We start from the raw sequence: 19,191 nt of genomic DNA on the forward strand, positions 1-19,191 counted from the left end.
GTTAATGTCAAGTGGGACTACCTGTAACAGGAGATTATGCTTTTCATGTAATAAAACTGTAAAGTCACCTTCGTGCTATTCTAAAAGAGAAACTAAAACTGTAACAGCAATAATTTTTCGAAAGATTACTATCCATCAGTTGCAATATTGGGCAGGAAAGAGTAGAAGAAGTCCAGTTTTTCAATTCTCCTTTCAAATTATAATGCAGTGAAATTATAACCTTTCTAAATAAATTTTCTGCATGTTGTTGCTGCTTTCATTTAGTGTTAGATTCTACTCCCCTACAAAAGCTTATATTGCTCTACATTTCAACATTTCACTTCCACTTCCACTTCCTTCTTTTTCTTGCAACAGGACTAAAAAATGGTCACTAAAAGATAGTGGGGTAACCCTATTATTAACAGAGTAAATAATTTGTTTCTGGAGACAGATACAATATTTGGACATAGTAAGGAAATTGAGGACAGACCTCTTTATTACATATAATACACTCTATAGTATTATTTTCTTTAATAACAACAACAACAACAACAATAATAACTTTATTTTAATTGTACTTGTATACACAATATACCCATACAACGAAATTCACTTAAGTGGTGGAAAAAGAAATATTTCAGTTACTGCTTATTTTGCTTTCTATCTATATTGAATGTGACGAATCTTGTTATTTATTTCTTTCAACCTGGCCAACAAAATGTCTTAAGTTAGCCCTGGCAATAAAGAGAAACTATGTAACCCCAAAAAAGACTGTCTTCTGACTGGGCATTACCACTATTTTTCAGTGATGCACCTCAAACGGTCCCCTTCCTATAAATCAACTATCCCTAACTTGGTGCTTATCAATATCTTCTTCTCATGTTGCTGCAATAAAGATTAAGAAAGGATGATTTAAACTATAGTAATGTGTATTACTTAATTTATTTCAACATTTAGTAAATGGGTCTTGTTGCTTTTGGAAGTTCTCCTGTTCATTCTTTTGATTGGCAGCCTGAACAGCTGCCTCAGACTCTAATCCTGATGGCACATCAACTTTTCAAAAAATTGAGCATGGTGTCAGATATTGCTAATGAAAGGCATTTCTATACCACCATTATTCTGACCTATCAAGCAGACTGAAACAGTTTAAAATCAATTTGAAAGTGTTCTCCTTATTGTTAACCTTAGAAAGGTTAGAAAATAGCATAGAAGTTCTATTGAGGTGTATTGTTATTTCGACTACAAAATACATTCAACCTGTCACACAACAGGCCTTGAGGTCATCCTCAATGTGACACAAACCATTTTGCTAACTCTCCATGCTCTCTAATCTAACCCAGAGCAATTTGAAAACAATCTCTCTGACCATTCTAAAGCACCATCAATACAGAGGGCCTGCTGGGCAGCCAGATAGAAGCCATTCCACCAGCCAGTGGGCAAAAGTCGAGGGCCTCATATAAGCAGGTGTGTGGTGATGCTATAAAATAATAATTATCTCCCCTGACCTGTGGCTCCTGTTTCATTTCTGACTCTTTGAGAGAGATGATAAACATGGCACTTTCCACTCATTGCATTTCCTCTTGAACCATCCCTGGTTTACTTTAGCTGTTTAATGGAAATTACACAGGATTAGAGATACAAAAATGCTGAAGAATGCTATGTGTGGGCAAATGCCTGAATATTCCATGGCTGTACAAGTCTATGCAACATTAGAAGTGCACAAGCAAGAAAAGTGCACAACAGAAAATATTTTCAGAGCAGGGATGTTTTGTTTCGTTGAAAACAATAAGCCTTGAAAGCAGTGGTGTCTCATTGCTGTAAGCAAATAGGTATTTTTTTATCTGCTAATGGTTCTTCCATTCCTTTGCCAAAGTAATCTCTTCCTCACAAAAGGGTTTTCCTAATCTGTCTTCATTTCCAACAGGTTTCTTATACTGGAGATCAGACGTTATATGAAGAAAAGTTATTGAGGGCAATTGCCTCACCTCTGTTTTTTAACAAAGTAAATTACCTCAGTTCCCAGCGTCTCATCCTAATACACATATGTTTGGAAAGAAGTAATGCCATTCTCAATGATGATGTGGCTAGATAAATAAACCTGAAATAGGCCACTGTAAATTTAAGTAAGATGAATTGGTCATAAATTGTCTAATGTAGTACTTTTCAACCAAGCAAAGTTCAAAATTCAGTTCAGTTAAATCATCATTTTCTGAGATATCCAGTGATTCATCTGTATGTGGGCCCCAACCCTAAAAATAATCCCAAGAGCAGCCAGAAAGGAGAATTACCTATCCCCTTTTATGGTATTTTCTTGATTATAGTTAAGGACAAAGGCCAAGACCCTAGCCAGTTTGCTCCCACCCCACCCTTTTTTTAATGTGGTAGTAGAAGTCTGAGGGAGATTTTTCCCTCTCCCAAAATGCCAAATCCCAATTTCATAGGGCTCCAACTCAAATGAATCCATACTAAGCCCTACTATTGTTAACATTTTGGTTCGTAAACCATGGCTTATGACTTGGCTTGAAGTGTGCACCCTTCCAGTTGTGGCACAGTCAAAAAGGCAATGTTGAACAGTGGTCTAGTGGAACGTGTGAATCCAGCCTTCATTTTAGAGCCTATCCATGTTTTTTCATTCTGCTTTACTTGAGGTTTTACTTGGCACTTAAAACAGAAAATACTTGTCTTCCCTTCTTGTTTCTTCTGCTTATTAAACATTCAACATTGCTGTTGCTGATAGGAATTCCTAAAAAGAAATATCACAACTTAGCTGATGGAATATGAATTTCAGAAGAAGGAATATCCCTGACCGAAAAAAATTGAAGAAAAAAAGATGGGACAGGAATCAGAGCAAACAAGAAAATCTGAGGGAAAAAAGGGCTAAAGAAATTTAAAAACAACAGAGGAAATATATAAAAGATAATTAACAAAGAAAAAAAGAAGATAAAACAATACTGTAAACAGAATTTACTGCCAAATTCCAGAGCAAAGCGAGCAAAGCTGCCTTAAGAAAACAATGTGAGGCCCATGCTGTTTGAGGGAATCAGTGAGAAACATATGAGATTGTTAGTGTTGAAAAATATTGAAAAAAGAGGCTTTTTTAGAGTTGGTAAAGGAAAAGAAATGTACAATCAGCCAAATACTGAATATTTAGAAATGTTAAAGGAAATAAACAGACTGAGAAACTGGAGATAAGAGTAGAAAGTGCATTAGAGAAAGGAATTAGAAGACCCAAATTTCAGATGCAGTTCATAAATGAAAAGGCACAATCTCAGCAAGAAAAGGAAATGTTGCCAAATCAGGACTTCCGTAGCTTCCAAACAAATAAAACAAACCAATGTTTTCCAAATCTTTAGATGATATGAGAGCAGGTTGCAGTAACTGAAGTAGATTAAAACAGTGGCTTCTACTTGGCTCATTTGAAGTATTAGTTACTACAATGTAAATTTGATGTATTTAATGGCATCCTCAGATTGAACAATCATCCAGTCCCAGTTTATTTTCAATGGGAAGGGAACCTGATCACTTGGTCACCATCTTCCTCACTAGACTGAGATGTATGATATCTAAATTACAATATTTATTTCTTCAATTGTATGAATAATTATTACATGCACTTTTTATGTGTATAAGTATCTGTCCTCAGTTGTTCTTATATTTCCCCAGTGATACATCTCCTTTTTGACAATGCATTCCCAAAATTCCTATAATGTGAAAATGTTCTGCATATTCATGCTGTTTCTGCAACATGAAAGTGAATACCTGAAAATTAATCGGTGCACTATTTTTCAGTATACATTTGATTATAAGAACATTCGTTGACCCTGACTGATCTTATGATCATTCAGTAATGTGACTGTTTCTGGATTTGGAAAATAGATAATTAGGACTTGCTGCTAGTAGAAAAATAGAATGTTGCAATCACATCAGATTATAGCATGAAAGAATGGAAAGAGATAGTATGCATATAGTTTCACAGTCAGTTGTGGCAGCTTTTCTCAACCTGATACTTCTTCAGGTATGTTGGACAATACTTAATTTATTAGATTTTTATCCCACCTTTATCACTTTATAAGTAACTCAAGGTGGCAAACTTATCTAAATACTCCTTGAACCTCCTATTTTCCACACAACAACAACCCTGTGACGTAGATTGGGCTAAGAGGAACTGGCCCAAACCAACTGACATTCATTTCTAAAGTGGAGAACTTGCAGTCTCCTAGTTTCCAAATCAGCTCAATCATTACACCAGGCTGGCTCTCATAAATCATCTCATAATTACCAGAAGTTCCAGTCCAAAATAGAAAGCTATGCTTCCATTATACAACATGTGCTTTGCATACCAAAAGCTTCAAATTCAATTCTTGTCATTTACAATTAGGCTGAAAAAGCCCTTGCTTGAAATTCTGGATTCAGTGTTAAGAATACTGGTTTAAGGCAACACACAGTAACAATTTCATTTCAAGGAGTAAAACTCCTTAAAACATGAGGATGTTTTCTCATGATACCACTATGAGCTGAAATTTGAATATGCTTCTAGCTACTGTATCATATATTTTATCCTTGTTTGCTTCTGAATCAATTATTTCCCTGTACCCAAGTAAATTTAAATTTAGATAGAATAGAATATAACAATAAAAGACAACATTCTTATGATATCTTCAACTTGTTCTTTCACCCAGTTTCCCACTTGAAGTTGACAAAATAATTTTCATGTAATATGTTTTGTTAAAAATATTATTTTGTCTTTTTTTTTTAGAACAGATTTTTAAAACTTGCCTTGACCTGAAAGTGAGTATATTGTAGTGCTGAAAGTGTTGGACTAGAATTGAAGAAACCCACAAATAATTTGTTAACACAAAGCCCACCAGATATGTTTAGACTGCTCATTATCTTTTAGCCAACTTCCTTAAGTGGACTGTTGTAGGTAAAAAATTAATAAGACACCTTTGTATACTCTATTGAGCTCCCAGAGAAAAGATAGAAATATACCTTCAGGACACTTGGCAAGATTTTCTGACTTATAATTTTACTTTAAAATTAAAACTGAGATTTCCATTTTTTAATATATTGTAACTTTTGAGTATTTAAATAAGAAGTTAACATTATGATTTTATGATATTTAAATATAAGTCCTGGAGAATTCATAGAACTTTCTCTCAGATGAATACATTTAGGATTGCAAGGTAAAGAATTGGCTGGCAAGGCACTACTCTAAGTCATAAACTGTTCCTGAATCAAATGGCTACATTCATAAATATACCTGTAGAATATATTGTGGATCAGCAAAATATGTGAATGCAATAAGCGATGAGTATCACTTATCAAAATTAGGTCTCCAGAAAATAGTTGGCACCTTATTTATTTAATCTACCAATTAAAAGAAAGATTTGTAATAGTGCTGTCTTTCATGTCCACTATCTTTTATGGTCTTATAATGTCAGTGAACACTAACATTAAGCAACATAAATGAATAAATTATAACAGAAAAAATATTGCAGTATATACCATGTTTCTCCAAAAATAGGACCCGGTCTTATATTTTTTTGAACCCTGAAATAAGTGCTTATTTTCAGGGAGTTCTTATTATTTTGGGGCACATGGAGGAAACCACAGGAAATGACGGGGACCAGCTGCACATGCGTTTAAATGTTTTTGGAGAGGGCTTATTTTCAGGGGGCTTATTTTAGTGCATGCACTCAAAAGCCCGATTGGGCTTATTATCAGGGGATGTCTTATTTTACGGCAAACAGGGTACTCCTTGTTGTTTTTTTATTGTGGTTGATAAATTACGCTCTCATAGAGAGGGGCTCCTCCGGGTGCCGTCAGCCAAGCAGTGTCGACTGGCGGCCCCCAGGGGGAGGGCCTTCTCTGTGGGAGCACCCACTATCTGGAACGAGCTCCCCCCGGAGATACGGAGGATCCCGGATCTGTGCACTTTCCGCCGTGCTCTTAAGACCCTCCTATTCCAGCAAGCCAGCCTGCCTAATTTTCTCCCCTTTCTTTTAAATTTTTAAATTGAAATTTTAATTTGTTTTAAATTATTGGGATTTTTAATTGTCTTGGGCTAAATTATTTAATTTGGTTTTAATTATGTTTCTAACTTTTGTATTTATGTATTTTATTTTGTGCCTGTTCACCGCCCTGAGTCCTTTGGGAATAGGGCGGTATATAAATTTAATAAAACATAAAACAAACAAATTGACTTTCCATTGAACGTATTTGCATGGAAACAAAGAATCTGAAAGAATAATTGCTCCCACTCTTTGATAATATTCCTAGAAGTATCCCCTCAACTACTATAGAAAACAAATCTGGCTAACTAGTATTTGTTTTATCCAATAGGATCTTTTTAATATTCTTCTATATATTCTTATGGCTCTAAGTTAACACTCTTCAGATTTTGGGATGAGTGATGCTGTTGTACAAAGGCACTATGTTCCTAGATCATCCCAATTTCTGAGAATGCTACAAAAGTACCTAGTTTCCATGTCATAAGGTTTAGAACAAAAGAAATCCTTAGGCTACTGTTCAGTCTAACACAAACCTAAATTCTTACCAATTTAAATAAATTTATTTATTTATTGGTTCGATTTATATGCTGCCCTTTTCCGGAGACTCAGGGCGGCTTACAGTGCCTTCATACTTTTGTATATACCTGCTTAGTAGGGCTTCCCCACCCCCCAAGCGGTGTTCTTTTTTATACGAAGTCAGCTTATTGCCCCCACAAACCGGGTCCTCATTTTACCTACCTAGAAAGGATGGAAGGCTGAGTCAACCTTGAGCCTGGTGAAATTTGAACTTGCAGTAATTGCAGGCAGCTGGTGTTACTTAACAGTGCTTTAGTCTGCTACGCTACCAAGGCTCTAAAGTTCCTTCTTTTCAATGTGTACACGGAGTAAGACATTAATAAATAAAGTGTCTGGTTAAGGAAGACTGATATATTTAAAGTAAATATAATAAAACATCTATAAATAAATTAATTAATTGTTTAAAATATTTAATCCCAAATGCTACTACTAATTTATCTAGTAGTGCTTGACTCAATGTCATTTTTAGTTTACCTTTTCTCTTTCTTGTTGCTTTAAAACAAAGAAAACACTTAAGGGGCAGTTTCTAATTAAAAGAAGTCACTATGTGACTGTAATATGGTAAATATGTATGGTAGTTTCCAAAGTAGTGTCTGAACAATGATCAGTAGTCCTTGGGGTGTGCAAGCTAATAAAATCAAGGCCTATGGTGTCTGCACCACGCAACACTAAATAATGATACCATCTAGGACACAGGTGTCAAACTCGCTGCATTATGTTACCATCATGTGACATTTCACGATGTTTTTCCCATTCACGGAGATGGCGTGGGCGTGGCCTGCGTGTGATATATCTGGCCCGTGGGCCACCAGTTTGACAGCCCTGATGTAGGAGGATCTGCCCTTCTTGGGTACTATTCAGGGTACTATTGAGGGATAAATTATAACTTTTGTGTAATGTATGATAAACATATTGATATCACCTCCATTTCTCATACATTCTTGTTATTCCATATTAAAAAAATTGTGCATAATTGACATTTAGATGATCTGGGGCAGTTTTATCTAAACTAGATTGTATGTTGCAGAGATACCATATTTTCTCAGACCTCAATGGGCAGTGTTATATGTTTTAGAAAAATTAGTATTTTGCCATCTACTATCAACTCGGGGAGCGTTATGTAACATGAGTAAGTCAAGGATACAGTTAAGGTAATAGGAAAGTCTGTTGTGTCAAATATAAAACTATATTGTGACCTTACTTCAGTTCTTCAGAGTGATGCTTTGCATGTCTCCATATCAAAGGAACACTTACCTCAGATCTTCTGGCAAAATTTCATTGAGAATCACTTTGTGTAATATGTTAGAGCACAGCCTAAAATTTCTGCTCAATCTCCCAGGGGTAATTGGTCAGTCTAGAAAAGCTATCCACATCTAGGATCAGGGGTGAAATCCAGCAGGTTCTGGAGAACCGGTAGTTGAAATTTTGAGTAGTTTGGAGAACCGGCAAATACCACCTCTGGCTGGCCCCAGAATGGGGTGGGAATGGAAAATTTGCAATATCCTTCCCCCAGGAGTGGGGAGAGAATGGGGGTTTTGCAATATCCTTCCCCTGGAATGGGTGGGAATGAAGATTTTGCAATATCCTTCCCCTGCCATGCCCACCAAGCCAAGCCCACCAAGCCACACCACACCCACCAAGCCACGCCCACAGAACCAGTAGTAAAAAAAATTGGATTTCATCACTGTCTAGAGTCCTTGGATTACCAAAACGAGGACACTTCAATCTTAAGAAGGCGCACTTAGTATCTCATCTGCCCTGCCTCTCTTTAAAAAAACTCCAGACCCGAAGACTATTGGATGGTTGAGTGTAGCTAACACATTAACTTTTCACAATGTCATTGACATAGCACTGTATTGTCAGTGGTGGCTATTCATAATTGCTGCAATTTTTCACACTGCTATCCAAAGTTCTATTGCTGTTATTTGACAAACCTGAAGCAGAAAAAAGCAAGCACCTGAATTCACTTTATTGGCATCTCTTCAAAGCTGTAGCTACCAGACCCATTTTACTTTGGAGTTCATTACTGGAATACATTACCACCTCACCATTGCACAAAATAACTTAAGAGTTCACCCTTTAAGTCAGCAAAAGGTTCAACTTTAGTAATATAATAGCCAATACTAGATTTTTTTAAAAATCCAGAGAGCCTTATTTATATTCTTAACAAAAAACTCCTGCATGTTAAAATAAAGGGATTACAAATAATAGATTTAGAGGAAACAGTGGCACCATGATATCATTGGTTTTTTTAAAAAACAGAAAATGCAAGATTTCTGTTTCCTTTATAGCAATATGCATCTGAAGCGCCCATCAAGTAGAAAGCAAAACCAGCCCTTTTCTCTGTTATATGACAACAGGAATAAATTAATTAGTATCGTAAAAGCAACACTTAGGATTTTAGAAAATATTATAAACAGTATGAAGCCCCTACCCTAACAGTTTACAAAAATTCTATGCAACAGAAGTTTTTAATGATGGTAAGAAGAAAAAATATAAATAGTATAATGTGTATATATATATTCATACAATTGTTTTCGAAGTCTGTTTTAAATTCCCAGAGGTTTTTTATAGACAACATGTTTGCAAACAATTTGCATGTTATGACCATCAGAAATATAACATTGTGTTATGGATGCAATTTATGTTCTGGCTTGTTTAGTAATGTGTTGTTTTGTTTCCCATTATTTATAAAAATGAAGGAGTTTAAGAAAACATTCAAAATGCTCAGCATGCACACATAAATGAAATATTTTAATGTCAGATCATATTCATAAAAGTTACATTGTTTACATAGGGTTCATTTGTACTTACGAAAAAATGCTTTAAATGAAAAGAAATATTTTTCTTATGCTGGCAATCCTATTAAACAAATTAACATGTGCTTTGAATGTACAGCTTGACAGGAAAGAGTTCTTTTAATATTTCACAGGAAATTATGCCTTTTAATGATTACAAGGCTTTTATTCATAAAGAAATAACTGTGATAGCTGAAATTCACCAATGATTTAAATGGTGCACAGGTTAATGTTGCTGAGACTATTTTAAAAAAAAGTCTTAAGTTATTTTCTTCATTGCATAGTGAATATGTAAATTTATTAAGAATTAACATGATTCATAGTATTACATATTGATTTGCTTAAGTTTTATTCAAATAATGGATCAAATATTTTAACAGGAGTGCAGGTAGCTAGTAGCCGTTGATCAGGAATGCCTTTTTTCAATATTTAAGCAATCAAAATACATTTTAATCGAATTTAAACATTCTAAAGTTTACTTAATGTCAGGAAAAGAAATGCCAATTGAAAATTTGCTGGATCGTGCTCTTGTGACTGAGATGAATTATATTAATTGTGTGGGGGGAGAAGGAAAAGGAAATCAGAAGGATAGCAAGGAAGTAATTTTATGTTGCTGAACAGCCTCTTTTGTTTCATATGCTCCAAAAACTTTTGTGAAAGTGCAGAATGTATCTACTGCATGGATTTTGTAAAAAAAAGATTTTGTAAAAATAATAATAATTTCAGCAGTTATGTCTGGGTTTACTAAGTTTGCGTCGAGTAAAATATTTATTAATGAAACTACTGTACAGGAAACATCAAAGCGAAATGCATCATACAGAAAAAGTACACTCTAGGTGACAGATGGAAAAGTGCATGCAGGTTGCTTTAAATTTTAAGTCAGAAACAAATAATACTAATGTTGATCCCTAATATCTTAAATGAGAAACTTCTCTAAATTTACCAAAAATGCCATCGAACATATATGACTAATACACATTGGCAAGCAGTATGAATGAATTCAGGTTTTAGATCTTATTTTACAGGTATTTTTGCTTGACAAATGTGAGTTTAAATAGATTCATAAAAAAGGAAAAATCTTCTCAAATTGGACTGGGTAGTTCTGCCAGGTTGCTCTGATGTCACACACAGCCTCCAAGTGTTTAATTAGACACCATCAAATCACATATGTCGTGTTAACATTCAGGAAATGACATTGAGTCTGTCTTTAAAGAATTATTTTTGGCTCAATAAATTTTAAATGTATGGTTTATCATAACCTAATATTGTCTTTGTCTTCACTGCAGTGGATTTCCGATCAAACTTTCCCCTTCTTTTAATACTTTAGGGAATTTTCAAACGTCGGGATGTTTGGCTGTAATGCCCCAAGATTTGTTCTCCCTGAAAGAAATCATAGTGACAATTTATTAAACTACAGAGCAACCTGGCTTTTAGGGGTCTGTACTTTTAGATTGTGTTCAATAAACCTAACAACTAAATTGTGATGCATTTCACCATACTTATTTATTATTTTTTCATGCAATTACTACTTCCATTCCTATATTCTCTGGGCTTTGGGTTTTAGATTTATTTGATTGGGGTTGGAATTGGTTTTATTTTTTAATGATTTTAAAAGAAATATGCCAACCTGTTCTTAAAACACAAACAGGTGCAACCCAGTTTGTTTTTGTGATTAAGTCTCATTAAATGCAATGAAATGCACTGAATCAATATTAATTTAAGTCCCATTCCGTTTAATGAGACTTAATTTGGTTTAAATTTTTAAATTGTGCTCTCTATGACTTGAGAGGAATTCCCATTCTAAGCCATCTCAAGCTAGTTGAATTTGCGTTCAATAGGACTCAAATTAATTACAATTAACTTGTCCAACTTTTCATTGGCCTTAAGTGCAACTAGAGCTCATTGGATCAGAGCTATATTGTTAAACGCTGCAACCTAAGATTGGGTTGTAATATCAATCAGTGGAGCATTATTTTCAATTTTAAAAAATAGAAAGCTTAAATTACATCAGGTATATTGTTATTAAACAAAAACTAGAAGTAATCTTATTTTGTAATTGCTGTAAGATTCCCATTAATGTGTTAAGTACTTCACACAAATTCACACATACTGTAAAGCAACACAACACACTGCCACAGTCAGGAAAGACTCCAATTTTTTAAAAAGAAAACTGATGGTAAATAAAACTCCTTTGATTCAAAATGGTTTATTCACACAAATTTAATAGGATATATCACAATTGTTTGGTCCATAAATATTTAGGGGAAATAGTTTCTATACAATGCATTTTTCAATAAAACAAAGAAAACATGGACAACTTTGCTAGACCACTTAACTGTACTATAAACACGAAGCTCAATATATAAGATTATTGAATTTATCAACTATATCCGAAAGAGTGCACAACTGCTTTCTATGACATGTTTGTCCCCTCTACCAGGTTACACCATAAAAAGAGTTTCAGAAATAAGAGGTAAAACAGTACAAAACTAGTGAGGTGTCAAAAGGGTTTAAAACAGTTAATTTAACAAACAACACATATATATCCTGATTTTTTTTCCACAAGCTTACTCCCAAGTTATAGCATAAGGCACATTGTAGAACTGAGTTATAAGAAGTCTACTTAATAAAGTAGATCTATAGTACCATATAGTTGTTCTGTCAAAGAACAAAATTTATATGTATCAATTTTTGTACCTGTAAAAGTGTATTAATAAAGATCTCAGCCTTTCCAAGGTTGTTTGGTCTGGTTAGTGGTAAATGCCCATAAGGTAATATTAACAGGAAAAGTCCAAGATTGGCACCTCAATCCTAACTATATCAACTTGGAAGTAAATTCCACTCATGTCAATTGAACTTCCTTCCTTCTAAATGTGCTTTAGGTCAGCAGCCTTAAGCCTTCTAGAAGATCATGACCACACTGGCTAAATATATAACAACAAAGACACATTTTCTCCATTACAGTGTTAACATCTCTTCCATTGTTTTTCTTTAAAAAATAAGCTACTTTTCTGTGCTAATTTTCTAAAAACCCTGAGCAAAAGTTAGAATAATGCACTTTAATATGGGCAGTGAACTGTCAGTATGTATCCACTCATTATTGGAGATCAAGCTCCCCCACTTTCAAATAATCAATTAAAAAAAGATTTTAAATAAAATGAGAGGTTATGATTGAAAGAAAAGGGAAGAGAACAAAGAGAAGATGGATAAAATATAAAACATTGTGCAAAAGTTATTCTTAACAATCTGTCCAAAACATGATTTTGACAGTTTTTGGAAAGTCTCCCCTGTTTAATTAGTGTTTTATCATAAGAAAGGATACAAATGAACATTCACCACTGCCCAGACCATTCAGACTTTAGCTTAAATTAAAAAAAAAATGAACCACTTGCAAATGTAAACTAGGAAAGGTGTTTCCAATCAGCAATACATCCACAAGGCTTCTGAGTTTGGCAGCTTCCGAGAATTTCATTTTTCAAAAGGATTTTGTTTTTAATGTAAAGTGTTTTCTCATATTGGAAGAGAAGAGAGCTTTTGCTTGCCTTTTTTAATGAAAAAAATGGGGGCAGGGGGAGTGGTCACCATCCAACACGGAATTAAACTTGTATACAGGGCAATTCAAATAATGTCTAATCAAAAATTAATTTAATGGGGCTGATTTTCAATCACATTAAGACTACATTTTTAAACCCCACTGAATTATGCTAGAATGACCAAATGTGGCTGTGAGTCTGCTAGGGCAGTATGTCTACCTCGGTATGTGTTATTTTGTGTATTAATTATAAATTCATACACACAAATTAACTCTAGGTGAAGTTCCATGTAGCTAGCGAAGTACAATATATATATTTACTTGGAAATAAGCTCCCAGTGAGTTAAAACAGGCAGACTTACAATATGACAGAAGCACAGTATTATTCACATATTTGCTGAACTTGTCTTTTGAAGTTAATACATTAAAATGGCCAGCATTTACCCATGTTAGAAAAAATGCAAGTATGTTCAAAACATCCAAGAATAAATATATTTAAGTAATTGTTCAAACATTTTAAGAAATTATATTTTGCCTATTTCCATCTTCTTCTGAAAATGATTGAAAATCTGAACGTTTACTTTAATAATAGAAATTCATGTTTTAAAGACAAAGGTTAGTAATTTTGTAAAGATTATGTTTATTTTTCTAGACTTATAGTACTCCACCTTGTCCTATTGAAATGTAAAAGTGTTTAATATTCACATGCTGGATTTTACACTTATTAAGGGAAAAAACAATATCCAAGACAGATACTGTAACGGCTGCAATCCCCAAGCCACTCGGCTCAGAGTAAACCCTCTTGTTTAGATATAATTAATATAGAGCAGAAAGCATTACCATTTTAATAGGACAAAAATTTTAGCCTCGAACTACTGATAATATCTAGCAAAAATTATGTACTTTGAAATTCTTTTTATTTCCATGGGACAACATTGAGTAGACATTTAATTATTCCCTTTAAATCAACAGGATTGCTATCTAATTTAATCTTGGGTATGTTAGTGTTTTTCTGTCAGTCCCACTGCAAACCAGATGACGCTGGAAACTATATTTGTTTGTTCAGTTGAATAGGGATTAGCCCCAAGCAAATGTTTCTAGCATCAATGTGTTTTATAAAAAAGTTTGTGTTAGATACAAATAACCAACATTCATACTGTCTGAGGCTGTTCTATTTTCCAGCACAATTTACTAGCCTGTAGGACAGAAAGTTAACGATTGACATTCATAAATGGCCTAAATTAGCTGAAAAGTTAATGTAGTCTAAATGTTATTCGTCATATGTATGTATACATAGATATTACAAATCGTGAAAAATAATATAGCTGAAACATGGAATAAGTGATAGGGTTCCTATACCACATTAAGCCATACTGTTTAATTTGGACTTAATGTGATATGTGAGGTTTGCTGCGATAGTTTGTAAATGAAGACGTTGTCACTTAACTAACTTAAACCCAATAAATTACGATTTATTCACTAAACCAAGGGTGTCAAACTCAACTTCATTGAGGGCCGCATCAGGGCTGTGTTTGACATCGGGGCGGGGGGGCTGTGGTGGGCGTGGCCATCTCAACATCACTTGTGTCAGCGCCTGTGGTGGCCCGAGCACTCTGCCAGCGAAAAAAAGCTCTGAGCTCCATTTTCAGCTACAACAGCTTCCTGCAACCTCTGCCAGTGAAAATGGAACTTAGGAGGACCACTCTCCTGAGCTCCATTTTCACTGGCAGGAGGCCGTCACAGCCGAAAACAGAGCTCAGGAGCCTGTTTTTGCTGGCAGAGGCACCGTGAGCCGGTCCTTCACTGTTTCCAGGGTGGCCCTGCAGGCCAGATTTGGCCTGCAGGCCTTGAGTTTGACAGCCCTGCACTAAACAATGTTTAGCATGATACATGAAACCTGTTAATTCCTGGCTCATGCAAGCTCTTATACAGGTAGTCCTTGACTTACAACAGTTCATTTAGTGATTGTTCAAAGTTACAATGGCACTGAAAAAAATGACTTATGACCATTTTTCAAAGTTACAACCTTTATAGCATCTCCATGATCATGTGATCAAAATTCAGATGTTTGGCAGCAGGTTCATATTTATGACTTTTGCAGTGTTCCAGGGTCATGTGATCATATTTTGCGACCTCTGACAAGTAGTCAATGAGGAAGCCAGATTCACTTAACCACCAGGTTACTAACTTATCAACTGCAGTGATTCACATAACAACTGTGGCATGAAAAGTCATAAAGTGGGTCAAAACTCACTTAATAAATGTCTTACTTAACAGAAATGTGGGGCTCAATTGTGGTCATAAGTTGAGGACTACCTGTATATAATACATTTTCAGAAATAAATTGCCTTTTGTTTTAGAGGATGTTGATGGCCCTGAAAGAAAATATAATTTCACATTTAGGCTATCAGTTTTTATATATCTGAAGAGGCTTCTAAACATTATAGCATAAAGCATCATACAGAAGCCAATTGATAAATGAAGAATTCACATGTTTCTGGAGACAATGAAAGAAAGTACAAAATGTAAGTATCTGAATGCAAACTGAGGATTAAAAATCTGAAATGCAAATCATTCCTGGGCAGCCTTTCAGTATGAAATACTGACATTGATTAAATATGGTCAGAGCATGTTGGTATCTAAAAATTAACTGAGGAAACAGTCACAGACAGCTGGGCTAGGCAGACCACAAATATCTCTGACATAATTATGTTAATACTCAACCCACATGTGATTTAATTAGGTGACCTGTATATGAGCGAGACTCCTCTACAGGACATGTAGTATGCCATGTCTCAGGATGAATGCAAACATCTGTCTTAGCACACATCTATAACTGATGTGAAATAACATTATAAGAACTGACCTCAGAGCATGATAGTTTGATTCTTTAGGCTCTTCCTGCTCAGTGGTTACTTCTATATATCCCAATGTGTATATTATTCGAATTTTGTGTTCTTTACAACTTTTTTCTTCAGGCTATGCTGGTTCCTTGTAAGTGGCAGGTCAGTCATATAATTTAATGCCAAAAGCAACTACCACTAGCTTGGCATGCCAACCTAAGTCACATCATGACACGGTAGAATGCAAATTGAGTAGGTTTTGTACATAGCAAACATATCATAACGATAGCTTCCAAATTGCAGGGAACCACCATAGAATAAAGAAAGCAAGTCACAGAGATCACCTGACTTAGAACAAACATCCTTACTGTTCCAAATTTGGCAATTGGCCAAAACCTTCTTTTAAAGTTATAAGTCTAGCTTGATTTAGAAATATAGTCCACTGAACTCAAGGGTAGAGTAATGTGATATGGAAAAGGAACTCGGTTACCTCAGGTGGCAGATTTTATGATGTTAAATATTTTTAGATTTTCCGCATCAGATACCAAAAGAGCTTGATCAGCCTTGCTCAGCGGGATTTCCTTACAACTATATGTTTTTTTATGATTCAGATGCCAATCATTTGAAGAAAACAAACACTGATCTATTTATTTGGAAATACAGTTTTCTGATTAATATATCAACCATTTTGCCCCCAGTAAATTCTGGAAATAAGGAACATACAATTTTAAGAGGCACTTAAACCTTCCCTTTAATTAGGCAATGATTAAAAGAAAATCCAACAACAATTTATAGACAAGTTCATGTTGCATTATAATAGAATTCTATTACTGCAAACTCATTTGCCAAGTGGTTGTGGGTGCTACACACCAAGTTGTTTTTCCCAAATATATTGTGGTGTTGTTTTATTTTTTTAAAAAATGTTGCAAATAATGTTAATAGTAATTATAATCATATAATGGAGAAAGAAGAGGAGGAAGCAGAAGTAACGAATAAGAAGAATTTTGAAATCAAATGTTAGAAAATGTTTGTTAAGGTAGTTTGTGAGGGGCTCGCGGAATCGTGGCTGTCCATGTTAGAGGTCACTGATGATACTACAGTGATAGTGGGATTGGTCAGGTCTGTTAAAGTGGTCGCAGTGCCGGGTGGAGTGAGAGCGCCGCTGTCTGCTGAGGGCGGTGCCGGAAGTGACGTGCCATCAGCTTTATCAACACCCCCATTCTCCTGTCGCAAAAGATTCCTTCTGAATTTGGCTCTTGCGTTTTGGAACCAAACCTGCAAACCAATCCCAATTGATTTCTTTACCAACGTTATCTTTTGTTTTTGACTATCTTTTTTTTTTCCTGTCTTTTTTCCTTCTTCCTATTTCTGTTTTCATTTTTAAGGATGGTGGGCTTCTTGTTTTACCTTTCTCCTCCTTGCCCCACATGCACTGATCACACTGGCTACTATATTATCTGGGGACCTTGTCGATGATAATTCACCAAGACTATCAAATAATCCTTTTAACAACTTATGGTTGTTTTTGTTTTTCACTTGTGCCATAATATCTTAGTAAAATAAATATTCCACTAAAAACTCTTACAATCATTTAAAAACATGGAGAGTATTAAGTGCAGGATGAAAGAATTCATGCACCACTTTTCTTATGTGGTTTCTGTGTGTCCTATTTCAAAGCTGAACTAGTTATTTTGAGATCACTGGTCTCATATACAGAGTTGCACTTAAATTCCTTCCACTCATTTTTGTTGGCTTCTATGGAATTGGCCCATAAGTAATGATCTAAATCATTTATAGGTGTGATATATTATGGCCAGAACCCTGTATCTGTTAAAAATAGTATAACTTCTTCCAAAATTATTGGGGTTTTTTTTCAACTATGTTATGAAAAAGTCAGATTTGAGAGCATCACATCTTACAGAGCAATCAAAGATAACAGATTAAAGCACTTTTACATACAACACAAATCCCATGTGATGTATTAATTGCTGCACTGCACTGCTTCAGAATTCAGTAGTGAGAATTAAATCTATGAATGTTCTCTATGCAGTCCTCCAGAAAATCTTCAATGTATAAATGTTAAATCAGCTTGCTAGTGACACTATTAGGCCAAAATGTTTTCCTTCATATCATCTTAGTATTCTAATATAATGCAGTATAGCAACAAATACTCCCATAGGATTGTTGACTGTATATAATAAAACTCAGTTCAGGTTGACACAGAGGACTCTTGAGGTTACTTCTGGCTTATAAAAATGGAGAAATGCAGTAAAATAGATTATTTGCCTTAAATTCAATATCTAATTACTGTTTTAATTACAAAGGATACCAGTATATTTTACATATTTCGCATCCCAATCAGAGCAAACAAAATTGATTCTCCTTCAGTCCTGAGAGCAGTAGCTCTGGAGGGAAGCATAATTGCCCACTTAAATATACCTTCAGTACCCTTGGAGAATAAGATCTGAATATGGAAATGAATACCTATTTATCTATTGGAGGAGTCAGATAATTTAAGATAGCAGAAGGGAAATGTAAGGGAAAAGCAATTTTTAAATAGAGAGAAAGGAATGGAAGGAAGACATTTATAGCAGAGGCTTCTTACCTGCAGAACTCTCTTAGTTAGCCCAGTCTTCTGGGCTAACTGCTTGAGGTCCTTAGCATCTGGATTGTGATTAATGGCAAAGTAGGACTTCATGGTACGGAGCTGGTGATGTTTAAAAGAAGTGCGCATGCGCTTAGTCTTCTGAGATGGGGGATAAGGCTGCTGGTCTCTGTCCAGATGGTCTGCCTCATTTTCATTACAACCTGTTTGGGAAAACAACAAACAAACAACAACAAAATTGGAAAGCTGAAAATAAGTAATGTGTTCTACCTCTATGTACATGGACAAAAAAACCTCCCAAAATATAATATTAACATATTTCCTTCCATTGCAAGATTACAACATTAATATCATGTAATGTACTATATGCATAATATGAAGAAAATGAGGCAGTACAGTCCTGGACATATTCTAGACAAGTGGAAGGACTGAATGTTTTCATGACCTTCCATTTTTAAGTTGATCCCTACTACCTATTTATTTCTAAAAATGTGAAAATAGAATATAATCTATAAGATATCCTAGTATAAAATAATAAAGTATAATGAAAAAACAAAAATGAACATAACACAGTAAGAGAAAAGTATAGGATTTTTAAAATAATAGTAACCCTGAGTCACTTGTTGTGACCCAAATGCAAGAATAAAAAGCAAACCTTTACATGTGTCATAGAAACAGTTTGAAGGAGGGGCACAACATGAAGAAGAAGAACCACGCTTTATTTTGGTGCAGGCTTTACCAGAATGAGAGACCCCAAACATGAGAAAGCAAATATTTTATAGAAATTGAGAGTTTCAAGGTGGAAAATCCTAAGGATCTGATTTACTGGCCAGTTTGGGGAAACTAG

General features: G+C 34.9%; 1 protein-coding gene across 5 annotated transcripts in view; it reads right to left on the reverse strand.

Annotated features, from left to right (window-relative positions):
• Positions 1–527: 527 nt before the first annotated feature.
• LHX9 (LIM homeobox 9) overlaps positions 528–19,191 on the reverse strand; it is a 52,582-nt gene continuing 33,918 nt past the window's right edge. For 3 of the 5 annotated variants that reach the window (XM_034437453.3, XM_034437456.3, XM_087890049.1), the window contains 2 exons: positions 18,345–18,547; positions 11,567–17,014 (listed from right to left, as the gene is read on the reverse strand). In XM_034437453.3, coding sequence (XP_034293344.1) covers positions 16,757–17,014; positions 18,345–18,547 — 461 coding nt within the window. In that variant the 3' untranslated portion in view covers positions 11,567–16,756. Of the gene's footprint in view, positions 2,723–9,299; positions 10,745–11,566; positions 17,015–18,344; positions 18,548–19,191 lie in introns of those variants that run through there. The other 2 variants (XM_034437459.3, XM_034437457.3) reach the window with 2 other exon arrangements.

This window comes from Pantherophis guttatus, chromosome 3, assembly GCF_059756535.1.
Source record: "Pantherophis guttatus breed Tessera chromosome 3, ASM5975653v1, whole genome shotgun sequence".
NCBI classification, from domain to species: domain Eukaryota; kingdom Metazoa; phylum Chordata; class Lepidosauria; order Squamata; family Colubridae; genus Pantherophis; species Pantherophis guttatus.